General features: G+C 47.0%; 1 protein-coding gene across 2 annotated transcripts; it reads left to right on the top strand.

Annotated features, from left to right (window-relative positions):
* Positions 1-1311: 1311 nt before the first annotated feature.
* Positions 1312-26012, top strand: LOC108936669 (hedgehog-interacting protein-like). Of its 2 annotated transcripts, XM_018756179.2 has the most exons (13): positions 1312-2141; positions 4920-5112; positions 9368-9524; positions 11307-11508; positions 13150-13301; positions 14137-14310; positions 14808-14951; positions 15337-15458; positions 16248-16368; positions 18883-19013; positions 19536-19617; positions 23927-24075; positions 24521-26012. In XM_018756179.2, the coding sequence occupies exons 1-13, from the start codon at positions 1854-1856 to the stop codon at positions 24712-24714; spliced, it is 2109 nt and encodes a 702-aa protein (XP_018611695.2). In that variant the 5' UTR covers positions 1312-1853; the 3' UTR covers positions 24715-26012. The 2 variants fall into 2 exon arrangements, with proteins under 2 accessions (XP_018611695.2, XP_029106558.1); XM_029250725.1 differs by lacking the exons at positions 1312-2141; positions 4920-5112 and adding an exon at positions 6752-6850.
* The last annotated feature ends 423 nt before the right edge of the window (positions 26013-26435 follow it).

Here is a 26435-nt window from a genome sequence, read left to right as displayed (position 1 = left end):
GACGTGGGTTTGATCCCCGCTCAGCCTGTGTAGAGTTTGCATGTTCTCCCCATGTTTGTGTGGGTTTACTCTGGGTGCCCTGGTTCCCTCCCACAGCCCAAAGACATGCTATTCAGCTTCACCCACAGTGTGTTCCTGGATGAGTGACCCAGTGTAAGTAGTGTATCTAGCAGTGTAAGTCACCTTGGTGAATAAGGTGTCTGGGCTCATAATGCTACATGGTATCCACTGGAAGTCACTTTGGGGAAAAAAGCATCTGCTAAAAAAATAAATGTAATATAATGTTATAGGTTTTTCCATACAACATCTGGTCCTGAAAGCAATCTGTCCATGATGCGCAACATGGGACTGCTGTGCCGGTGGCACTTCCCAGAGCATCGCGCTGCAGGAAGGCACTCGATGAGGTCAACACCGAGGTCCCACCCAGCCACCCACTGCATCAACGGTGCCTGTCAATGAGCCAAACAGCCTGTGCAGATAAAACAACATTATTACGGCGCAGCACAGGGTGAAGCCCTCAAAACGTGGCGACTCCTGATGTTCGTAGCCAAGTACGCTTTGCTGATCGATTCTTAGGGTGACCTTCCGAAAACAGCTGCCTTTGCACATCTCTCTGTTCCTGTTGTTGCGCTGAACCCTTGTCCAGACTGGTGGTGATACAACACCGGTTAGTCAAAAATCTTTTCTCAGCTGCTTTCTGTGCCAAACACACTTTACTTTACAAATGTCATGAACATGTCATGCATTTTTTTCTTTCTACTCACTACTGTCAATAATTTTCAGAGGACTGCGTGCACCCCAGCAATGGAAATCATTGCAATTGCATTGAACGTTGTGTAAATAAACGAGTAGTTGCTACTCTCTTCAATTAGCACGGACTGAAACAGAAAGGCGAACATCACATTTCAGCGCGCCTAGCGCACCGGCGCGATGTGGAGACGCCGAAAACGCGCGTGACTTCGCTGCGATGTCGGACACATGACTGACGCGGCGATGTGCCGCGCGCCGAGGTGACGTCATTGGAAGAGACGTATACATTCTGGAAGTGTGCGTTGTTAAAGCGTTGCTACGTTAAGTTGCGTAAACAGGAGTCACCTTTCTGTCAAAGACCGCGAAGGAAAATGAGAAGCAGTGTTTGCACCACGTGTTCTAAAATGCAATTTTTTCAAATATTTTAGTATTTCATACCTTAATTCCACTGAGGTATTTAAAGGTGCCGTTTCATCTTTAAATAATTACGTGTGAATTATGTACGAGTGACCCCTGGCACGGAGATAAGTGCTCACCGGACTGCGGCTGAACGTTGGAAACAACACGTGGGACGGGGGGGCGGTGGCTCGGCTCGCGAGCGCCGGTGCGGAGGTACGTCACAGGGCTCGCGTGCTCTCCTGTCGCGCGCGGCTTAAAAAGCAAGAAAGGGCAAAAGACACGCGAGTAATTCCTGCAGATCAAGAAGGACTCCGGCAGAAAGAAATCTTATTTATTTTTTGCATTTTGAAATTACAGGTCGCAACAACAAGGAGTTTGCAGAAACAAATTTTTAATAATGGGAAAAAAGAGAAAGGCAAACTAGGAGGATCAGAGAATGTGTTTTTTTAAAAAGAAACTTTTTTTTTTGGGTGATATAAACGATTAACTTTTTTCCTTTTACGGCACGTGTCAGTTGACGTTTACCTATTTCTTTCAAACGAACCTGGCTTAAAATATTATTATCTATCATTTCATTTCGTCGCCTGATATATTTTCTGTAAAAAAAAAGTATGGTACATACTGAAACATATGCTTCGGGATAACGTACAATAAAAGTTAGAAAGCAAAAAGAAAAGTTTTCGTTCTGCCTGCTTTGCTCCGAGATGAGACTCCTGCTGCTGCAGCTCGCGCTCGCGCTCGCGCTCGCCGCCGCCGCCGCCGTCGCCGTCGCCAACCTGTCCACGCCGGGCCGCGAGGCCGAGCTCCCCCCGAGGAGGAGGAGGAGGTGCGCGGACGGCGGCGCGCCCCGGCGCCTGAGGAACAGAGCCAGGGGGTCCCCCACGCCGGGACTCTGCCACGGGCTGTACCCGCGCGCGTCCTGCTGTCCCTCGTCCGGCGCGAGCGTCCATCATCATCATCATCGCAGCAGCACCCCGCGGCCGGACCCCACGGTACGGATACCGGCTTGGGTTGGCTTGGGCTCCCCTCCCCTGCGGCCCGCGGCACCACTTACTCGCTGCAGCAGGACTGCGGCCAGCAGGTGGCCTAGTGGTTAGGGGTTCGTGTGCCAAGTTACAGTCACTGTGGTGGAGGCTGCTGCAGCCAGTCCGATTCCTGCGATAATAATAGCACCCTGATGATCGAGCTACTTACTCTCAACTAACAGAGTAGAAATTACCCTGCTGCTGTACAAATCAAATGCCATGATGGGTAAGTAACTCTACACTACTGTCTCGAGTCTCGTCGTGAGTGACACTGCACAGAGGCGTAGTTAGCCGAAAGGGTTAATAATTACAGTTACGACGACTCGCGTTGCGTACGCAACGCACGGGGGCATGCGTGGCGAGGTTACCATGGTAATCCCTGTCTTCGGGTGTCCCCGGCTTAGACTGGACTTCAGGCTGTCTGAAACTTGGCGTCGATTCGCTATATAATTCACATATGATGATCATCATGTTTACAATATTATATGTGATAGCACCACAGAGTGTACCACTTGGCACAAATCCTGCTCTGTGTGTAAGAAAAACGGTTAAATGTGAAAGATGAGCGGCGTTTTTTATACAGCAATCATCGTTTTTGCCCAGCCAGGTACACCAGGTCCCATGATGATGGCATGGGTTTCGCGTCTGTTGTTGGGAAAAAAAAAACTGAGCGCATCAACATTATATAAAGAGCTGTGTACACCATCTGGGCTGTGTAGTCTAGTCCTCCTCCCGCACCTCCCTCTCCCTCTCTGCCTCTCCCTCTCTCTCTCTCTCTCTCTCTCTCTCTCTCTCACACACACACACAATCTTTCTTATGGCAAAACATTGAGAGCCTGTGTGTGTTCTGGGGTTTACAAACAGGTCAGATTGGAGACCATCAGTCCAAATCTGCGGGTTCGGGCTTCTCAGCCCCCCCAACCCTCATAAATATCTTTTTTCCCCACATGTACTACACTTTGTATTGTGTGCTTTTACTCACCACATTCTGGGGAAAAAGGAGCTCTGAAGGTATGAAAGACTGGTCTTCTTATCAAGTTCATCACATTCATGAAATCCCGCAATATCATTACGTAACACTCAGAGATTGCGCTCAGAGCGAAGGCCCATATCCTGAGCAGTGCTTCGCTCCGCTCTTTACTCAGTGGGTGAAGAGTTGCTGCAAGTCGCTGTTGTATGTAATTTCTAAATATTAAGATGAGCCGCAGTTTCATAGAGGGCAGCATCTTTTGCACCCAAAGAGACGGAGAGAGTGTGTTTCGCTGATGGATGGATGGATGAGCGACCCAGTGCAAGTAGTGTATCTAGCAGTGTAAGTCACCGCAGTGAATAAGGTGTGTGGGCTGATCACACTACATAGAGTTCATTGGAAGTCGCTTTGGAGAAAAGCGTCTGCTAAAAGAAATAATGTAAATGATGCAATGCAAAGGACCTAAGTTGAATCCAGCCTTCTGCTCCAGTACTCTTGAGCAAGCTACTTTTCTGAATTAATATGGTAAAATGTACCCTGCTGTATAAATGGGTAAACGAGTGTAAGAAGCTTACCATTGTAAGTGGCTTTGGAGAAATGTATCTTCTATGTGGATAAGGACATCTAAATTAAAAAAAAAAAAAAAAAAATGGAGTGGGAAGGACTAAAAGAAAGGCAGTCTGTGCATGAGGGGACTCGCAGTGTGTGTGTGTGTGTGTGTGTGTGTGTGTGTGTGTGTGTGTGTGTGTGTGTGTGTGTGTGTGTGTGTGTGAGAGAGACACCTCTTACTGGAGCATAAACAGTCCAGTGTCTCGGCTCATTATTGTCCCCACAGGTCCCTCTGTGGCCAAAGTATTGCTAGAATATTGTGATTTCTGCCTCGCTTGCATGCATTTCCACATCTGCTGGAGGGGTGTGCACGGAGAAACTCCTGGACATCTCCCGAAGTGCTCAGCGTGACGACACGGCTCCAGTGCGTCCCGCTCAGACATGGGCACACAGGCGCTGCTGTCCATGGTGCGAGACCGCACGCACGCCTCAGCTCCATCACCGAGCCGGGCTAGCCATTGTAATGGATAAATAAAATAAAAGTAAAACACCGTAATGGCAACAAAGCAAAGAAAAAAAACAGTAAAATAACAAAAAAATGAGTAATTAAGTGACTTTCCTAGAATTTGGGCTTCGTGTGTTTGATTGACTAGCTATCAAAGAGATAAATGATCATGCTGAGATGTCAACAAATCTGCAGTTATAATAAATTTTTTTTTTATTATTTTCTCATTGAAAGTTTTATGCAAACTTGCAATACTTCAGATGCTGAAATAGTGATAAAAAAACAATTTGAGGTCCATTTCCATTTTTTTTTTTTTTTTAATTCTGGAGAGCACATTCAAAAAACGTGATTGATGCTACACTGGACTGTCTGGTCATTCCAATAACTGGTCATGCGCAAAACTGTACAGGTACATATGGGATGGATATCGTTCCCCTTCTCCTTCCTGGAACGCAGATGAGCAGTGTGTGTGCGCTGATGGACTTGTGCCCCCTGCAAACATATCTGGTGTGTAAAGTGCCTAAAAGTGACTGACACGTAGGTGTATGAGTTCCACGAGTTCATGAGACGGGTCTCTTCGGGCGGACAGCGCTTCTGCTCCGCAGCTCCAGTGGAAAGACTAATCTTTGCACGCCTCGGCTCGCTAGCATTTCACCCGCGTGCCGTTTAAAGAGCTCCGATGATGAATTTGTTCTCCCCGTCCCCCGCCTGTGCTCTTCAGATCTTCTCGTCCAACGACACGCGGTGCTCAAAGTTCCTGGAGGAGATCGGGTGTGCCCGCTGCTCCCCGCACAGCCAGGCCCTGTTCCGCACCTCACGTGTCGCCGACATCCTCCCCGGGAGGCCCTTCCTGCCTCGGCTGTGCCAGGACTATTGCGCCAGATTCTACTACACCTGCGGAGCACACCTGCCAGGTAACAGCGCCGCCTGTGGGCCAGTCGCCGTATCGCAGTCATCGCTGGGCCTCGTGGTCGTTCGGGTGGCCGGACACGCGTGTCGTACGCGGTGAGGGCGTCCGTGCGTTTCTGCGGTGTCCTTTAGGCTCGCCGAGTGTTGGGCTGTTTGTTGCAGAGCGGAGCGTGACCTCGCTGTCATTCGGCGCTCCGTTGATCTTTTATTTTGGCCGTGACCGATGGAGCGGCATTCAGAGCCCACAGGTGCTTGGCTGCTATCCAGGGGTTCGACATTTATATTCACTGCTTCTTCTTTCAGCGCTGCCAGTGGAGAGCTGCCGCTCCGCCTGCGTCTCGCTCGGGGCCCTGGAAGTGTGTGTCGGTTCCCGGTTTGATAAATGCACCGCGCACCGTCTATTACAGGAAATGCTTGTGTCGTGGCTGTGCTGGTGGTCCTCTGGAGAAACCTCTGGAGAAACACAAGCCTTTTGTTTCTTATTTTTGGACTTGCAGAGAGCATGAGGTACAGCAGTACAATATGTTAAACTGCTATTACACACACACACACACACACACACACACACACACACACACACACAAGCGCATACTGTATACACACACACCATTTGTTTCCACCATATGCTCTCTTTCGCTGACCGCTTGTCCTGGTCAGGGTCACGGTGGTCTGGACCCTATCCTGGAATCTTGAAATCACTCGAGTCAACGCTGGTGAGGGTTGCATCCTGGATGGGACGCCACTCCGTTACAGCGTGGCCACACGCACACACACACTGACCCATTCACACTCTAAAGGCAATTTAGTGTCTCCAGTCCACCTAAACTGCATGTCTTTGAACTGTGGGAGGAAACCAGAGCATCCGGAGGAAATCCGCACAGACATGAGCAGAACATTATTCCATATACCTATAAATGCGAAACATTCATCTATCCATCCGTCAGTAATCGTATGCCCAATGTAGGGTCACGGAGGTCTACGGCCTATCCCGAAAGCAGGCTGTGAGGCAGGGTACGGGCCGGTCCGTCACGGGGCAATTTCGAAAACGGCAATACGTAAAGATGACGTCAGTGTGTCTTTTGGCGATTGGTTCGTGGTCTACCTGGAGAATGAGTGGCAGCAGGTGGCACGGTGGTTCGAGCTACCACCTTCTACTCAAAGCAGCCTCGAATCCCTGCTCTGCTGTACCTGGTGCGCTTTGCTCTCCTGCTCGGCAGTTTCGGAGCGGCGTAAAAGCGGACGCGAAGGCACGCCGTAGTAACAGCGATTTGTCACAGAGGTCTTTGATCGCGGACTGCCTTTGTGGCACTTTCCCCCTCGGATCGAGGATTTAGACTGTAGTGCAGCTGTTGACACGGCGTCCGTAAATGTTGGCCTTACACAATTCAAACGGCGCGGGACCGTGAAAAGCAAGGCCCCCCAAAAATAAGCGAGATAATCCAAAGAAAGAATAGAAATTAAAATGTCACAATCCCACCTGCATGCCAACACACACACACACACACTAAGACGTGCGCAAAATGATGCGGGCCAGAATCATCTGGCTGCCTTAGGGGATCGGGAACAAGGCTGCAAAGTGACGGCGCGGCGGGGGAAGATGTGAAGAGTTAATCCCCCGTCTCCGAGGGCAACGGAAGCCCGAGCCGGAGGTCTCGCTTCGCAGATCGGCGCGCGGAGACGAGTGACACATTTATTTTTCTACGCAGTTTGTGTACATGCAAAACTGCCAAAGTGCATCAGGAGGTAAAGTGCTTCGGCTGACCACCCAGGCTGTGCTGGACGGGAACCAGATGGAGTTATAACATTAGCCGTGGGCTGCGGACACTTCCTGGTGCTGAGAAAAAACAGCGGACGGCTCCGCTTTACCGTGCCGTTCGCTGCCGCAGTACGTTTAACTCGTCTTTCGCGCTCGCTCTGCGGTATCCGTGCAAGGTTTTCTCTTTACTCCATTTAGCTTCAAGCAAGGCTTTTCTTAGATCCGAGTTAGATAGAAGAGGTCCTTTTTTGGTGTGAAGAGGATGGCTTTGCTTATATACACACAGTTTTCGTTTTAAAATACCTTGTTCCGCAGATTTTGCAATATATCTATATAGTGGAATATAGAGTGGAACAAATTAAGGAATCTCATTAAAAAAAGTTATGCACGTTTATAAGTTCGCACAGCTGAAAGCTCACTTCTATTTAACAGATACCGACTTTTTACAGGTTAAAGGGGTATGCACTCCCTGTGCACTCCCTGGCCACTATATTAGGTACTCCAAGCTAGTATGTCTTTTGCTTCCGGAACATGATGTATTCAGAAACGAGGTTCTGGGCACATTTTGCAGGGTTCCTCCTCGTGCCACAGATGGCGTATTTCCTTGAGAGGTGGGGACTCTATAGGGTATTGGAGTAAAGTGAAAGCACTGTTGTTTATACAGCCGCCCGGAGATGCTGTGCACTTTGTGAAATGACTCATTCTTCTGCTGGAACTACCAGTTTGAGGGGAAGCATGCGGTCAGATATAACATCGTGCTACTTGGTGACGGGGGGCGTGGCGGCGCAGCAGGTTTGGCTGGGTCCTGCTTTCTGGCGGGTCTGGGGTTCGAGTCCTGCTTGGGGTGTCCTGTGATGGACCGGCGTCCCATCCCGAGTGTGTGTGTCCCCCCCCCCCCCCCCCCCCAGCCCTATGCCCCATGTTGTCGGGTTAGGCTCTTGCTCGCCGCAACCCTGCTTGGGAGCAGCAGCTTCAGCCAGTGTGTGTGTGTGTGTGTGTGTGTGTGTGTGTGTGTGTGTGTGTGTACTTGGTACTAAAAACATTTTCCAGTCTTCGGCCATCCAGTTTTGGTGACTGTGCATCTACCAGGACCTTATCTTCTTGTTTTGAGCTCACAAGAGATGAACGCAGCATGCTCCTCTGCGGCTGTAGCCCATCTAAATCAAGTTTCAACAGTTTTCCATCCTTTTACCCATCACATTACTCTCTAGAAATTCTTGATGGTGTAGCGTGCCAGAATCCCAGGTGAGTGGCCGTTTCTGACATGCCGGAACCAGCGTAACTGGCACCAGTGAATACGTCATGATCTGTCTACACAGTAATTCTGCTCTTCTCGTTCGCCCTCTTTGGTCATCTTTCTGTTCTCATTAAGAAACATAAGGGGTAGTAGGTCAGGTGCTGTCTGACACCTAAACATTCGAGTGTGCTGTTGATTGAGAGAAAAACATGTGGTTTGCATTTTTTTTTTTTTTGTTTCTAGTTAGGGGGGTGCGGTGGCGCAGTGGGTTGGACCGCAGTCCTGCTCTCCGGTGGGTCTGGGGTTCGAGTCCCGCTTGGGGTGCCTTGCGGCGGACTGGCGTCCCGTCCTGGGTGTGTCCCCTTCCCCCTCCGGCCTTACGCCCTGTGTTGCCGGGTAGGCTCCGGTTCCCCGTGACCCCGTACGGGACAAGCGGTTCTGAAAATGTGTGTGTGTGTGTGTTTCTAGTTAATCATGTTTGTCATGAAAGATTTCTAATATATGTGCTGTTACATTTATTCAATTAGCAGACGCTTTTCTGCAAAGCAGCCTGCAGTCCAAGTGGAGGCCAAGTACGTTATTCTCCGTGTGCACAGGGTGGTCTGATCTCATATGAGTCTCCAATATGTGCTCTCTATTCACACAGTAATCATTCAGTCCCCTTAGATGATATTACATTTATTTATTTAGCGGACACTTTTCTCCAAAGCGACTTCCAATGAACTCTATGTAGTGTTATCAGCGCACACACACACACACACACACACACACACACACACACACACACACACACACACACACCTTAATTACCATGGTGATTTATACTGCTAGATACACTACTTACACTGGGTCACTCATCCATACATCAGTGGAACACACTCTCTCTGGGTGAACCTGAACAGCATGTTTTTGGACTGTGGGAGGAAACCAGAGCACCCACAAAGAACAGATTGAGCAGGGATCGAACCCATGTCCTCTCACGTCCCCCAGGTGCTGCGAGACAGCAGCACTACTCGCTGTGCCACTATGCCATCCCACTATTGTTCAAAATGCAATATTACTTATTGTAGGACTACGATAGTATGAAGTTTTTCTCATAGTCCATGAAATCAGAAGTATTGTTGCAACATTTGATTCGTGGGCTCAGAGCTTTGCATTCCAGAGGCTTAAATTTGGGCTGTCGGTCATCATGAAAGTCAATGTGATCTCAGTTATTTCAAACTGTTTTTTTTTTTTTTTTTAAAACGTTTCTTCTTTTTGCTTTTAGAATTGTTCCAAGCAGATGTGGATGAGTTTTGCCAGTATTATGGAGGAAGAGAGCACAGTCTGTGCTTTCCAGATTTTCATCGAAAGCAAACGCGAGGCCCAACCTCCAACTACCTAGACTTGATGGAAGACTACGAAAATAAGGAAGACGTTAAAAGGTTTGCGTCGGTACACACGTCATTCTTCTTTCATGCGCGTTTGTGTTTGACCAAATGTGATCGTGATATCCGTTAAATGCCATCGATAGCGACTGGTACGTGGGCCCGATGGCTTTCGCCGCACTTTGTGTGTGGCAAAGAGGATCATTATTTCTGTATCCCCGTAAGAGTCTCACCGAGCAGCTGTTTTGACTGTTCTTATCATTAAGAGAGCAGCGACCAGCTAGCCCTATCACTCTCAGCCAGTTTGAGATTGCTAACAATGCGCTGGGGTATGGTGGCCTTCGTCCTGGGTCGTTCAAGAATGTGGTTTTCGTCCACGGAGAGGTCTGCTGCTATTTCGGTATTGCTGTGCGCTGTTCGACCGGAGTGCAGCAGTCGCACGGCTCTCCATCAGCCGCTTCTGGCAGAAGCTGATCATCTAGGGAATTTGTGCTCTCGTGAGCCATTGCTTATTTTGTTACTATAAAAGAGCACTCCTCTCAATAGCTCCGCATGTTTCCAGTTTTCAGCCTTGTTGAGGAGACACGCAGAGCCAAAGTGCTTGTGGGCCACATGTCCCCAGCATTCATTTAATCTGTGTAAACTGTCACTGCAAAGCGCCTTCTAACTCCGTGGCTCTTAATCAGACTATATGCTATACGTAACTAATTTATGAGTTACTCGACTTTTTCACACTATAAATAGAAAGGACTGTGGTAAGCAAAACGGTGCAGCCTGAACGTTTGCTACAAGACCAGTGTCATAAAGATCTAAATGCACTTCTTTTAAATGCCTATGGGTTTTGTCGTATTATTAAATGTAATGTAATGCTTCAGTAGGGGCCCGGTGGCGCAGCGGCTTTGGCTGGGTCCTGCTCTCTGATGGGTCTGGGGTTCGAGTCCTGCTTGCTGTGCCTTGTGATGGACTGGTGTCCTGTCCTGGGTGTGTCCCCTGCACCCCGTGTTGCTGGGTTAGGCTCCGGTTCACCGCGACCCTGCTTGGGACAAGCAGTTTCAGTCAATTTGTGTGTTTGTGTGTGTGTTTGTGTGTGTGATGCTTCAGAAAACAATTGTTCTACTGCTCTTTTCGTGATGCCCTACACAAGGCCTGAGTTTCTGCTTGCTCAATACACCTTTTGTGAATTGCAGTATAAAAAAATCAACATACTTTTATGCATTTGGCAGGCGCTTTTCTCAACTCTGTAGAGCTCTGAGGATGCAAGGGTGTAGTTCTGGACAGATGAAGAGGTTTAGATACAGACGCAGGATTATTAAATCACAGCTAGTTTGATTCCATTTTCCTTGTACATGTTACTTAATTAACTGCCTGCAGAAATGACGTACGCATACCTGTTATTTAGGAACAGATGCTGATGGACTAATTTACTCAAGCTATTAGGAGAGAAATGGCTCTGAACAGAAGGGTTTTGAGACCCTTGTTGAATGCTTGGTAGGGAATCAGCAGCTCTGAAGGACACAGGGAGCTCATTCAACAAGCTAAGGCTCAGGGTTTCAGTTTCAGACGTCTTGTAAGTGGAACCACCAAATAACCACATGTGAAGGAGCACACTGGTCTTGCTGGGGTGTAGGGAGGTATCAGGTCCTGCAGGTATGACGGTACAGAGCTTTCGACCACCTCGTAAGCTGTAACCAGATTGTTGAGCTAAACATGGGCAGTAAAAGGAAGCCAATAGAGAGAGATGATGAAGGGAATCTTAAAACAACTTATTTGAAAATCTAGATTTTGCTTTCGCCAAACGGCTGCTCTTGGTACCTGAACCATCGTGCTGTCACCACACAGGAAGCAGAAACCGAACTGCTACTGCGCCCTGGAAGTGGTGTCTGGCCTGCGGCAGCCGGCGGGTGCGGTGCACTGTGGAGACGGCTCGCAGCGCCTCTTCATCCTGGAGAAGGAGGGATTCGTGCGCATCCTCACCGCCAGCATGGAGCTGCTCAAAGAGCCTTTCCTGGACATCCACAAGCTGGTGCAGAGTGGGACAAAGGTGCTCGTTGCGTCTCGTTGCTCATCCATGCAGCCATTTGTTGGACCGTGTTACACAGAAGCTCCATTTAATTGCTTTGACAGAGGGCCATAAGAGGAGATAGCCAGTCTGATTTTCAGTTTTGTCCATTACAAATTGTGGTTTAATGGGAAACGGACCGCTCGGCGGTCTCGTCGATTCTGTTCCACAGCGTGTGTAAAACCGTGCGGTCGGATGCTGTAAAGTCAGCTGATCTACGCCAGTAGCACAGCTGCGTGTGTCCGCTTTACTGCGGCACCAACCGTGCCTCCGCCCTTCCCCGGCCTCATTTATACCCGATTCACGTGACGTGTCCAGCAGGGTGACATGGCTTTGAAATGACTTCAAGGTGTTTGAGAACAATCGCTACTCTCTCTTAATCAATGAGTCGATTTATATACTCGCTTATTATATATATATACCAGTTTAGGACGTGTTTTATCTAAAAACCCCGCTATTTGTACGTGGCTCCCGGAGATGAATTTCCACGCGCGTGCATATCCGGGTTGTTTTATTTTTCTTGTTTCTCTCCTCTTTTCACTCTCCCTCTGCTCATTAGCATCAGTTTGCATGTTGTTAGTTCTTTGAGTGGCTGGATGATGACACACATGCAAAAATGACAATGAGCAATAGAAACACACACACACTTTTTGAACCGCTTGTCCCATACAGGGTCGCGGGGAACCAGAGCCTACCCGGCAACACAGGGCGTAAGGCCGGAGGGGGAGGGGACACACCCAGGACGGGACACCAGTCCATCGCAAGGCACCCCAAGTGGGACTCGAACCCCAGACCCCCCAGAGAGCAGGACCCGGTCCAACCCACTGCACCACCGCGCCCCCAGCAATAGAGACATTAATGATTTAAAATAATGTACGACAGGAAACAAAAAAACAGGAGGCGGCATTAGAAGGAGACATTAACTTTGCGCTTAAATTGGAACCTGTGAAAATATTAAATTTAAATGACTTTGAAAGGGCAGCGGAAAAAAGAAATGAAATATTACCTTGCCGGAGAGCTAAGCGTGACACACACAGCAACCAGGTTTAGAAGTGGCCTAAAGGGTGTTGTTGAGTTCATACACTGTGCAAGAAAGTGGCCCTTTCCAAATTGGATAAAGGTAATAAGAGCTGGCAGCCCTCCCAGTTCTGAATTTATATATTTGTTTATTTGTTTAGTTTCCACATGGATTTACAATGATCGGACATGCAGGACTCAGGAATGCCTTCTGAGCCACTAGTGAGCAAATAAATTCTTCAGCTCCCTGAGTACTTTGAGCTGTACTCAAAAGTTAAGAGAGAATAAAAGCAAGTATTATACTTGTATTGTATGGTAATTATCTGTGTTCTTTATACAAGGACATTTAGGTCTCCTCTCCTGCCAGTGAAGTTTATTGTGAATTTGAAACCGAATTTGAATTGCAGAGAGGAAGAGTGAAAAGGCGCTCTGTGTGTGTGTGTGTGTGTGTGTGTGTGTGTGTGTGTGTGTGTGTGTGTGTGTGTGTGTGTGTGGTCACAGGGCACTGGGGGCCAGAGAGGCCAGGCGCTGCCCCAGGTTCGAGTCGCAACGGAGCAAAGGGCGTCATTAACTTCACCCTCTGGCGTGTTTCTCCTTCGACCGCAGGGAGCAGACGAAAGAGGCCTCCTGAGCCTTGCTTTCCACCCCGGTTACAAGGCGAACGGAAAGCTGTACGTCTCGTACACGACCAACCCGGAGCGCTGGGCTGCGGGGCCGCACGACCACATTCTGCGCGTGGTGGAGTACACCGTTTCCAGGTAGCGGAAGAATGCGTTTCGCTCCCTGGAGCCGCACAAATTGCGAAACCGTCTTGCAAAAATCGGTCCTGGAAATTGTTTTCGTAGGTTTTTTTCCAACTTATTATAAAGCACACAAAGCCAGTTCTTTCGGAGTGTGAAATCGCTTTTTATTTGTGTACTTTGCACGTGGTTTGGACCACAGTTAGGTGTTGAAACCATGGTTTTTTTTTTTTTTTTTTCCTATGTTTTGTTTTTGTTTGAAAAGGGAAAAAAAAAAAATGACAATGTATAATTACATGACTTCAACACTTTTCATTGTTCTGTTATTCTTTTGCTGTTTATAAATGTCATAACACCTCTTTTCAGGAATGAAAGTGTTACAGTCTCCAGTTCATTCCGTAAAGTGAATTGTGCTGTTATCATACATTTGGTTTTTAACTGATGCGTTTTTTGTGAAGTAAATAATAAGAAAATTATCCTTCACAGTTAATTTTATTCCGTGTACATAAAAATGTTGAATGTGACACGTCGTCATTTCTTGCCCAAGTGTAACTCGGTCGAGACAAAGTGTTTTAAATGTAAGATCTTTATTCTGGGAAAGGACTGGAACGATTAAAAGATAAAATGAATGATTTAAGGTTCTCGAAGAAAGCGGTGCCCTTTCGTAGTGAACAGGCTTCAAGAAGAGTCATTTTAGATCAGTGGATTGTGCTTTACACCCTATCAGATATCATTATTTATTGCATTGCTTAGTTTTTATTTTCATTTTGCGCATTATTTCCTGCATAGTTCTCCAGTTTTGTGTTATTAGGCATGCGTTTTGTTTCTGACTCCGCTCTCTGTGTTGGCCCAGGAAAGACCCCAACCAGGTGGACCCTCGGACTTCCCACATATTGATGGAGGTAGCGGAGCTGCACAGGAAGCACTTGGGTGGGCAGCTGCTCTTTGGGCCCGATGGCCTGTTGCACGTCTTCCTGGGAGATGGCATGATCACGCTGGATGACATGGAGGAGATGGATGGGCTGAGGTGAGCTCGAGGCTCCTCCAACGTCGCGGTCGGGATTTGCGTTTCAGCATCTTCATCCATTTGTTGAGAGCATCGCGTGATATGTGTCAGCTGGTGTTGCCTGGCAAAGCATTTTGTGCGCAATGTGGAGGAAAAGGTGACAACAGTCAACGTAATTAGTTATATGTTACATTTATTGAACAACGGTGCATCTGCAACGATGTCTCTATTTCTCCTAATGTAATGGACAAATTGTATTTTCTCTGGGGGGGGGGGGGGGGGTTCAAACCTGTGTCCTTCAAGTTGAAGGCAGCAGCTCTAACCGCTGCACCTCCAGTCTACGTCACAATCAGCTCTACGTATTCTGGGACAGACATGAATCATATGAAATCACTTATAAATCTGAAACTCTTTACCATTGAATTTCACGCACAACTGCCTTTGTAGCTGTCCTTTATTGAAATGTGGATACTGTTTTCAAAAGCATTTTTTCTCATGGGCTGCACGTTTCCTTCCAGCGATTTCACGGGCGCAGTCCTACGGGTGGACGTTGACACAGACAGTTGTAACACTCCCTACACAATACCCAGAAACAATCCATATTTCAACAGCACCAACCAGCCCCCCGAGCTGTTCGCGCACGGACTTCATGACCCAGGCAGGTAGGTAGATTCCCAGAAAATATGGGGGGAAAAATGTTCAAAGCAGGTCAACTCGGCCCTAGTTAAAATTACAGGTTGTGATAAAGAATATGTATTATGTATTATTATAAACATAAGTACAGGTCAACAATTTATCTTTTACATTATGTTTATAAAAACTAATTTATTAACCAGTGACATAATAACACATATGACAATGATAACATACATGATAACATATATTCTCATCCTGTTATAATTTAAAAAACAAAAATAATGTTTTAATTATTACAGAATATTGGTGTTTTGTTGGTGCGGAGAATATGACGGCATCTCATCCAAATTGTGGTTTGAGAGCATCGGTGAGAAAGCAGGTTCTCAGCATTGCCTCTCTTGCATGTAATAGGTGTGCCGTGGATCGACACTACATGGATGGAAATGGCAGTTTATTAATAATATGCACAGATTCCAGAGGCAGAAATTCTACCACGGGAAGAATACTGCAGATTCTAAAGGGGGAAGATTACGGTGAGTTACTGCGTCTTGATTATTTAAACCAACATGTTCGTCTAAATTATGACACCACAATAAGTCACATGTCCTGTGCTTACCTTATGTATATATATACACATATATCTATAAGCAGTATGATGAAGGGAGTTCACCAAACATATCTGTTCATGGGGCCCTTGTCTGTGCTTTTAGTGTTGAATATGTCTCATTGCGCAAAGTGTATTACTTAATATATATAATTACTTAATATATATAAATTATTAAAGCAGTTGTCTCCAAATTAATCGTATGTTTAACCGTTGGACGTTTTACGGGGACTGGTTTACACCGCATTTTTCTACCCAAAAAATGTTTTGGAAGTTCTTCGGTCCATCCACCAGTACATTACAGCAATATTTAAGAAAAAAGTGTTAATACATTTGTTTGTTTCACACTTTCCTCAAAAGTGACTTAGAATGTTAAGCTATTTAAAATGATTTACCCATTTATACAGGTAGGTAATTTTTTGCGAGAGAATTTCAGTCAGTACTTTACTCAAGGGTACAACAGCAGGGGATAGGATTCGAAGCTTCAAAAATCACAACACCTGCTGCCCCATTTCAGGCTATTCTGACACTAAATTCCAACAGCAGGAAAGTAGGGATTTGAGTTCCACATAGGTAATTAAATGTTAAGCACATACAGTGTAAAAACACTGTAAGGTGTTGAAAACACTGCCTGTTTTGTCACAGTGTACATGACAAAACACTGGGAAACATGAATCACATTTGCTGCTGACACTTCTTCATTCATGTTCGTTTCCAGAACATGCACCCGCGGTGTTCGAGCTGCCGCCCAGTTCTGCCCCTCCAGTAGGAGGGTTTGTCTACAGAGGCTGCCAGTCGAGGAGGCTGTATGGGAGTTATGTTTTTGGAGACCGCGGCGGGTGAGTACTGCGGAGGGAAAGGGCCAGAGAATGAGACAGCCATGATATTACATTACGCGGACACTTTTCTCCAAAGCGACTTCCAGTGAACGCTTTGTAGTGTTATGAGCCCACACACCTTATTCACCGTGGTGACTTACACTGCTAGATACACTACTTACACTGGGTCACCCATCCATACATCAGTGGAGCACACTCTCTCTGTCACTCACACACTATGGGTGAACCTGAACAGCATGTCTTTGGACTGTGGGAGGAAACCAGAGCAGACATAAGGAGAACATGCAAACTCCACACAGACTGAGTGGGGATTGAACCCACATCCTCTTGCGCTACCCAGGTACTATGAGACAGCAGCGCTACCCATGATGCCTTCCTTGGTGAAATGTAAAATAGAAAGGTTCTGCTCTGACCTCACAAAAACTTGACTTCGAAAAACCCTTTTTATTGCAATGAATAATTTTGATTTTTTTATAATAAATAAACCCCTAGTCCGCAGATTGCTCATCTTTCTGCTAAGGTCGGTCTGTTCCTTTTCGCACTGTCTGAAAGAGATGCTCAGAAAATGTGTTTCAGTCCCAAAAACCATCTAACATCCCAAGATTTAGCATAAAAATTCCCTTATATTTTTCTTCGGGTGCTCCGGTTTCCTCCCACAGCCTAAAGACAAGTTCAGGTCAACTAGTGACTCTGCATTGCCCATAGTGTCAGAATGGATGAATAACTGTGTGTGCGTGTGTGCGTGTGCGTGTTGCTACCCTCCGTTTGACTGGCATCCAATATGTGCCCTCCCCTTAGCCTTGCACCCAATGTTTCAGGGATAGACTCCGGATCACTCCAACCCTACTCAAGACAAGCGGTTATTGAAATTGGATGGATGGATGGATGGATGAAATTTTATTCATAAAATACCTAATTGGGAACTGCAGCTCACTGATTAACTATATGTAAAAGCTACCAGAGTCATGCAAATCCAGACCTGCTGGTACTCAGGTGAGACCTATTAATATAGATACCTTCGCAACGTCCAGCAAAAACTCCTATTACTGTATTTAACACAGTACTAAGTGAAAAAAAACAGTAGTGGAAAAAAAGAGCAGAATGATGGCTGATTTGGATTAATGAAGAAAAAATATTTCATCACACATGATCAAAATGCATAGTGACTCTGTGCATTCATTTGTCCCATAAAGCTTGACTTTGTACGCCGATGGTGTGAAAACACTGGCTGCGAGAGACAGATTCCCGTGGCCCAGCTAGGGAAACGCGAACACCTGCGTGAACCCGTGAGCGGAAAAGGTATCCCTCATTACGACGTGCCAGTGCGTTCAGGTTTAGGCCTTCTCTAATCTGCGTGACAATTTCTGCAAAATGCACGACTCTCGCAAAAAAAAAAAAAAAAAACGACGTAATTAAAAACACGTTTGAACGTGTCAGCCGGCGTTGGCGTGACTTTTTAGCCGAACGAGGGTCGCTATCTGTGTCTTTGATTGAAACGGGGCCCCCCTGGAAAAAGCATTGTTCTGTGTGGAGCAGGCGAGTTCAATTACATCAAGTAATAAATGACTTAACGTATCGTAATAAATGGGATTTACAGCGGTTTGGTATTTGAGTGTCTGTTTTTTGTTTTGCGCTTTGTTCAACAGTGAGAGCACATTTTCCGCAACTTTTTTCAGGCTAATGTACATCCCAGATAATGGAAGGTTCCCAAAGTTGGCCATACAAACACAGATGTGTTTGCAACTGAGCATTACTTTTGTAAACAATCGTTTTTAATGAGGTTGCCAATAGGAGGCCCTCCTAAGTGTTTTTCCATGCCGGCGTAAACGCTCCATTCACACAAAGGTGAGGTGAAGTTGACAGGCGAGCTGTGTCTCAATGATGTTGCGTGGCTCGACGAATCATTACTGTATGTGCCCGCATTGTTACGTAATAATTCATGCCTTTTTCTGAATGTAGTAGCTAATGCATGAGCAAATGGGGGGGAAATAACATGTCTGGTACATTTACTCTTTTAGCAGACGCTTTTTTCGCAAAGTGACTTCCGACAAAATCGATGTCGTGTTATCAGCCCACACACCTTATTCACCGCGGTGACTTACACTGCTAGATGGGTCACTCATCCATACATCAGCAAAACACACTCTCTCTGTGACACTCGCACACTATGGTGGAACCTGAAGAGCGTGTCTTTGGACTGTGGGAGGAAACCAGAGCACCCAGAGAACATGCAAACTCCACACAGACTGAGTGGGGATCAAACACATGTTCTCTCGCACCACCCAGGCGCTGTGAGGCAGCAGCACTACTCGCTGTGCCACCGTGCCACCCACTAAATAAGCTGCACTGATAGACTATTGCAGTAAGACCTGCCCTTTGCTCAGTTTTTCATATAAAATTCTTCAATGACGGTGCACAAGTCTTCGGTCTCACACAGACGCATGGATGCCGCAGTGCGTATCCAGTGTTCCTCACATTCGAGAAGCACTAACTTTCCTATGTGTGCTGCTACAGGAATCTACAGCTTCTCCAGAGGCACTGGGTAGGGCACTCCTGGCACGAGAAGCCGCTCTGCCTGGGCTCAGGGCGCTCCTGTTCCAGCACCCTGGTGGGCCAGCTCCTCGGCTTCGGCGAAGACGAGCTCGGTGAGGGCAGCAGTCGTGCGTCGGTTTCGTCGTATACATCCAGTTTCTCAATAACCAGGTGGTTTTGGAAAGAAAATGTTGAAGTCTTGATGGGAAAATTTTTGAGCACATATTCAATGCCAGTTATGCGTGCAACAAAAAGTAGCCTATAGGGTTCTTTTATCTCCATTTGGACAAATGTAGCACAGCAATTCTTTGCATTTTTTCCAAATTGGCAAGAAATTTTTTTTTTCAGCAGACAGAACAAGCAACGTATCTTTACTGATATTTGCTATCAGAACTTCAAAATGACGACTGGTAATAATTAAAAACTGCCGCTGAATGTGCTGTACGTTCTTGAAGTTGTGTTCCAAATCGGCTGCCTCATCTTACTGCGATTTTATGTGCTTTCATTGAATTATACGGAAAATTCTGCTCAGAAACGGTTCTTTGTCGTGTGAACGAACCGAGTGGCCACTGACATGGTGTATTTTTCTCAGTGATTGTCACACCATCTGATCACGGCGGCTTTTTCTTGCACAGGTGAAGTATATGTCTTAGCAACCAGTAAAACCGCGGCCCAGTCCGACAGCGGCAAGCTCTACAAACTGATGGACCCAAAAAGGTACGGTCCGGCTGCTTCCATTTGACATTATATACCACAATAATACACATTACTGTTTTCTGAGGAAATTTTTAATGGGACATTTACTCATTTAGCTGATGCTTTTCTCCAAAGCAGCTTATAACAATTGACCCTTTTATACAGCTGGGTAATTTTTACTTGGAGCAATGTAGGGCTGAGTACCTTGCTCAAGGGTACCGCAGTAAGAGGTGAGTTTTGAACCTGCAACCTTTGGATCCAAAGGCAGCAACGCTATCGACTTTCCGGAATAGAACGCCCGAAGAAAACTGAATAAATTCCAACGGGCTCTTCGAAGGGATATGTTCTGTATATAATGAGAGCCTATATGTTAATGACTATTCCTTGCAGAGCCAAGTTAACAGTAATAAATCCCAAGTTCCCCGGTGCACTTGGCTGCGTAGATTAGTCTACTGGGAGAAGCCGGTGTACTCTGGGCGCTTTCAGACCTTTGGCTGACATACGGGTAAAAGTTTTGATTTTATAGCATGTGTTGCATGGAGGAATCTGTGTAATTCACCTGTAAAGATGCCATGAGAGGGAATGACACCGTGATTGCTCCTTTTTGACTTTTGTTAAGACACTGACGGATTCAACTCACAATATTTAACTGGCGATATATGTTCTGCCGAAGAGGTTAGAGCGTAGAAATTGTGTTTCTCCTGTACCGCCTTCAGTAATGGTGTGATATTGAAAAGCAACCTCTAAACCCAGAGGGTTATGTTCCATTGGGGCTATGAGGGATACGGTGCTGCTTGAAAGTGTTTTAGCACAAAATGGTTGTTTAACGACAAGCAGTCTTTCTCATCTGACGTTATAGGTGTGCAATCACCAATTCAATATGTTGCTTTAGAGGAAATTGGGTATTGTAGAAAAACGGAAGTAGTGCGGCTGCAAAAATAAGTGAACCCCAAGTAGGTCGGTAGAATCATAATCGTTCATTCCTTTTACGAGTTCGTTTTAAGTTTTGGATATTTTGATATTTTGTACAAGCATAACGACCGTCCCTATAGGGCGCACATACTTTTGATGCATGTGTAAGCGGAAACCAAACAGGCACGAGGCTGGATGATGGACTTTTATGGACCATGTAATTGCGAACAGGGTGCCACAGCCAGTCCAGCAGAGCACACGTGTTGGCAAACCACGCTGCTAATTGATGAAAACATGTCTTAAGTATATTTATATTGAATATATTGTATATTTATATTGAGCAAACACTGGCATCTGTGCTCTCCGAACTGTGCAGACTGGTTTATCTTAGTGCATTGCAAAACAAGTCATGACGCTGATATAACAAACACTAACCCCGTCACACAGCCCCAAATTCCAGCACATGCTTTACGTGTACATCCCAAAAGCAAAAATGGTGAAGGGTAAATTCTGTGTCTCAGACTATCTGAAATGCATAGGTGCACTTTTACAGAACATAGTTCTGTTGCTGCACAAAGATCTTTATGATGTCTTCACCTATAAATAACGGCAACATCTGTAAAATATAGGTTTTTTTTTTATTGCACAAAAGTCATGTGGTTAAGGGTTCAGCTTAATTGTGCTACATAGTTTTCTCAGAATGCAACAGTAAGTCAAAATTACTGTCATAACCTACAAAAAGTGATTGACTGTTATATGGCCCCATACGTAAGCACACTCGGCAAAACACGAAATGAAATAAAAGCCAGACGCGCTCGATATTTAAATCAAGAGTAATGCACGTAAAGGGATATTCAGTCTTCTGACACATTGTGTTACATAAGATTAGTTTATTAATAAAGTTTTTTTTTTTTTTTTTACAAAAATGGACATTCAGAGTGTTCACTAGTACCTGCACTCTCATAAATAGCTGATAAATTTTGTTATTTCCGTTTCGATTTCACCGGATACGTGCATTATTCGCATAAGCCTGCTTTTCACGCCACCGCCAACTATTTCGGCAAGCGCGCTACAAATACACGAGATGTAAAAATCGTGGCATTTTTGACATTTGCTGCGGACACGGAGAATGTTCCCAAAGTGTGTCAATTCACAAAATCTCGTGTCTCGGCAAGTATGGCACTAGTAGTAGCAGCTACTTTGTTCGTAGCCTTGGGGGACAAATTAACTTGTTAGAAATGCGAGTAAAAATCTGTGTCTTTTTTTAAAAAAAAAAAAAAAAAAAAGGGGAACGACCGAAATGAAGTGATCTCGGTGAGGGACTCCGTTCCGTGCGCATACCATTCTCATTGAGCAGCCTATAAATTATAGACCCAAACCCCGAGCCTGCTGTCGGGGGAGGTGGGGGGCAGGGCAGGCGATCGAAGTGGCTGCGAGCGGTGCTGGGTGGCGAGCTTTAGCTCCGCTGCCACTCGAATGCCCTGTTAGGGCTGCGGGGGCCTGCGGGGGCCTGTGGGAGCCAAGTCCACGTCGTCTGCCTCCATGGCATTGTCAATCGCACAGCTCACTCCTCCCGCTTGGAGTGTTTAGTCTGCGGGTGGGAGATGGTTTTACGCCCAAATGCCATTAACAGGATCCCCTTACAAATAGGAAGGGGTTCGCTTGACCTCCGCTTGGAGCGATCCAGTAGGGTGGTCTCCGCCGTCCTGCCTCGCGTTGTCCGGGTTGCGCGTTCTGCACCGCACGTCGGCGGGGGGCCGAGAGACTTGACGCGAACATCGTGTTTCGATCACGAGCGCACGCTTCGGGCGCTCGCTCAGACGATAAAAATTGCCTCAAAACAAACATCGTCCCGCCGAGCCGACCGTATTTTCCCGTATTTATTTGTCAGTTGGGCGGCGTCGAATAATAAATAAGCCGCGGCGTTCCAAGAATTTTTGGGTCGCCGGCCCATGTGTGCAGAAGCGCTGTGACTGTTGCTGGAGAAGAGGGTCGTGTTCAAACCGCCTTTCGCACGTGTTCGGTCAAAGCCGTGCCGCGTGTCGCTGACCGCGGAGGGTGCCGACGGGGTGTCCGATTGACGCGCGGGGCATCGCTGGGATGGCCTTCTGTGGACTCCCTTGCCTTGCCACCCGCGGAGAGACCCCCTGTGGAACACAGGCGCCCCGTTACGGTCGCGTGTTCGTTCATTCTCGCGACGAAGCGTCCTCCCTGAGAGGGGCAGCAAATCGGCCGCCGAAATGCGGAGGTGCGTCGCAGCCTCTCGCGTGTTTAGCTTCGGAATTTGTCCGTTTTCCAGCACTTAATTCGTACTGTGTACAAAAGCCGGAGATTTTTTTTAAACAGAGCATGTGCTTTTTGTAAGTCCTGTTTCTATTCCAAACGCACTCAAAACAAAGCTCATGATTTCAACACGGTTCTGTGACTCTCTCCTTAGATGTAAGATACTTCTGCACATTGTCACATCAACCCCTTCTTTTGCCTTTCGATAAATTAATGCAAATGTCTAATGCTGCCGAGTCTTAATGTCAATGGCGTTGATTTCACACACACACACACACACACACACACACGTTGTCTGAACCGCTTATCCTATACGGGGAGCCAGAGCCTAACCCGGCAACACAGGGCACAAGGCTGGAGGGGGGCAGGACACACCCAGGACGGGACGCCAGTCCATCGCAAGGCACCCCAAGCAGGACTCGAACCCCAGACCCACTGGAGAGCAGGACAAGGGCCAACCCACTGCACCACCACACACCACATATAAAACACATTGAACACACAAAGTCTTGCAATGCACTGCAATGCAAGTACAAAAAAAAAAAAAAAAAACGTTTGTCATGAAAGTACTTGGCTTGTCAAGTAGTACCTGAAAATATCCACTTCCAAAATGTAGAACTATATGGACTGTCAAACAAGAATTTTCACGTTTTCTTTCCTTGACATACAGTAAGGCATCAGTGATTATTGAGCCCTTTTGTGGAGTTTAATTCCCTAAAAGTAAACGAATCTGCTGTTAAACCAGTTCGTTTTAGGAACACGACCGTACTGTGCGAGAGGTTAAATTTTGATTCATTTACACTTAAATTACACTTGTGTCTGTGTTCTGCCGGTGCAAAGTTTATAGTCAGTTTATCTGCAGTAATCATTGTCAAGCGTTTTATTATTCTGCAGTGGGCTGTCGGGAGGAATCGGGTCCGGTATGCACGCACATACGTGCTAGAATACGATTGTTCATGCGAGGACTGGAGCTAAAGCGGGGGGGGCACATCTTTCCTGCTTTCTAACACTTTGACCCACCCTCAGAAAGGCTCCACGCTTTTTTAGAATCGAGTATCTGCCCTTCCCATCCGGGCAATGGTTTCCCTCCCCCCTCCTGATCCTGACACACACTCCAAACTCCAACGCCCCGCAGGCCCCTGTTCCCCAAGGAGTGCCAGCGGCCGGCGGAGCCCCCCGAGCTGCTGGGGGCCGTCTGCGCCAGGCACTGCAAGAATGGCCGTTGCACCCCGACGGGCGCGTGCTGCTGCGGCTCCGGTTGGCACGGTCCCTTCTGCAGAACCGGTGAGCGATCGGCTCGCGGCGCTCCCACCGCGCTTCCGCTTCATTCGGATTCCTCTCCGCAATGCTTTTTTTAAAGCCTTAGAGGGCTAACTATTTCGTTAAATATAACCACGTTTTATTTCGTAACCCCAGACCCGAACGAGGTCTAGGGCCGCACCATGAGAGTTTGGCCTTTTCGGCCAACGCGATCAAGCCTCTGTTTGACTGTCTGACTTACGTTGTCCTAAGCTTGGGTGTCAAGTTTAAAGCATAAATTTAATTATAAATGTATAACTGAAGAGAAATTGAAAATGTATGAGGTTACTTTTTGAAGAAGCTAAGGTGTTTGTTGTGTACGTACTCTTCACGCGAATTCTTTTGTGTCTGTAATGTGTTCGGAGCGGATTGTTGACATGAGCTGGTGAATGCTGACCCTCGCCTGTTTGCCGGCCAATCCTTCACGCAGCTAAATGTGAGCCCGGCTGCCGCAACGGAGGGGTATGTGTGGAACCCAACAAGTGCCTTTGCAAGAGCAGCTTCTCCGGGGCTTTCTGCGAGAAGGACGAGCGCGGCGTGGAGCTCCGGGCCAGAGATGGCTTGCTGGACCAGATCATTGACATGACCTCCTACCTCCTGGACCTCACCAGCTACATTGTGTAGGCTGAGACCCCTGAAGGGAAAACCGTCTACCGATCCTGAAGCAACTGATCCGCCCGCTGCTCTTGAGCTTTTTCCTGTGCTGCCACCGCTCGTCCCAATGGGCTAAATCATCCAAAGTCAGACTTCAGAAAGCAGCAGGAGTTTCCTCTTCCGCGTTCTCAGCCGAAAGGTTGGGATGAAACAAAGAAAAGCTGTTCAGCGTTTCGGGGGCACACCTCCACACGCATCTTTCCGGTGCCTTCTTCTCGAAGGACTCGCTCTCGACGTTCAGCCCCGTCCGCCCACAGCGTCGCCACTTTCTTCGAGAGGGTCCTCACACGGAGAACGCTTGGCCTGCCTGGTGTAGTTCGCAGGATGTGACGCTTACCGACCTCTTCGACGCAAGAACGTTGCCGTGGAAATGTAAGCCCAACCACAGACACTTAGTAAGTCCACCTCAGCTCAGACCGGTCAACTTTTGAACTTCACATTTCATCAGCTGTTCAGCCACAGGATGCGGATGTTTGCGAGATCCCTCGGGACCAAGGGTGTTCCTCGTTTTGCTCGGGAGAACGTTCCGGTCGAACGGCGTGGCCAGCCGTGGAGAACGAAGGAGATGACGGCCTCCTCGGTTTTTCTCAGAAACGAATGAAATGTCAGCAGCGGTGACAGGAGGATGCGGCAGAACGTAAAGAGGAGGATGTGTTTCGGATTAACCGGCCGCAAAGGGAGCCGGACGGTCACCAGACTGCAGCAAAGCGGCGCGGGGCCACATCTCGCTCGCTCGGCTGTGGACTTTTAACTTTTCTGCCTTTCGGAGCAGTTTCCTCATATGACATCCTGTGGCTACACTACAGATAAATAAGACCTCTACGTGCAAAATAAATTAAAACTTTTCTTTCACCCAAGGCTTTGTGAAATGTCTGTAAAGTAAAATGTTTAGCTTAGCTGATGCTGCTTGTAAATAAATACAAAAATTTCGCAGATTTTTACTGAGCAACATTTAACAACTTTATATTGATTTTATACATAACAGATCATATCCCGCTATATATATGTAGAATGCGTTTATAGACTAACTTTGCTGTGCTTTCAAATGGCAGGTAAAAGTTGTAAAGTGCATGTGAAAGTTCTGTTTGGTCTATCAAAGACCCTTTTGCAGCAGCTTCAGTGCAGTTTCACTGGATGCGCCTCTTCCTTGGATTCAGCGAAGACCACACAGGCTGTTTTCCTGCTTCGGTCGCGCGTCTCGGTGCCCCGAGCTTCTCCCTGCGTACACGGGTGTTTCCGGCGTGTCCCTGCTTCGCCGCGCTCGACGCGTGGAGCCCTATCGGAGGCAGCGTCGAAGAGAGGGGACCCGGCGACGGGACAACGGCAGCGCGGCGCTCCTCCATCGGCCCCCTCATAAGCCCTCGCCTGCCGTTTCACACGGAAATGGCACTCTTGGCGCTCGGATGCTGACTTCTTACCAGCAGCAAACAAACAGGTTTTCAAACATGCATTGGATTGTGTACGTAATATAAAACGAAGTGTACTAATAATCTTCTTTTGTGGTTGGTTTTCTTGTGTACCGATGGTTCGAGCTGAGGGAGCGGGGTTCTTTAGAGCTCCTCGTTTGTTTCATTTTAATTTTAATCAAGTTCCTAGCTTTGTTTAAAAAAAAAAAAAAAAAAAAAAAAATCTATATAAACTTCTGACAGAAATAAAACCTGCAGTAAATAGACACTTTTACCAAGTTTGAA

The sequence above is a fragment of the Scleropages formosus genome, chromosome 3, assembly GCF_900964775.1.
Source record: "Scleropages formosus chromosome 3, fSclFor1.1, whole genome shotgun sequence".
In the NCBI taxonomy this organism is placed as follows: domain Eukaryota; kingdom Metazoa; phylum Chordata; class Actinopteri; order Osteoglossiformes; family Osteoglossidae; genus Scleropages; species Scleropages formosus.
This window is presented reverse-complemented; position numbering and strand designations above follow the sequence as displayed.

Coding starts and splice junctions, on each gene's coding strand:
- LOC108936669 (XM_018756179.2), top strand. CDS start 1,854: ATGAGACTCCTGCTGCTGCAGCTCGCGCTCGCGCTCGCGCTCGCCGCC. Junction 13,302..14,136: donor GTGGAGTACACCGTTTCCAG/GTAGCGGAAGAA, acceptor GTGTTGGCCCAG/GAAAGACCCCAACCAGGTGG. Junction 24,076..24,520: donor CGGTCCCTTCTGCAGAACCG/GTGAGCGATCGG, acceptor TCCTTCACGCAG/CTAAATGTGAGCCCGGCTGC.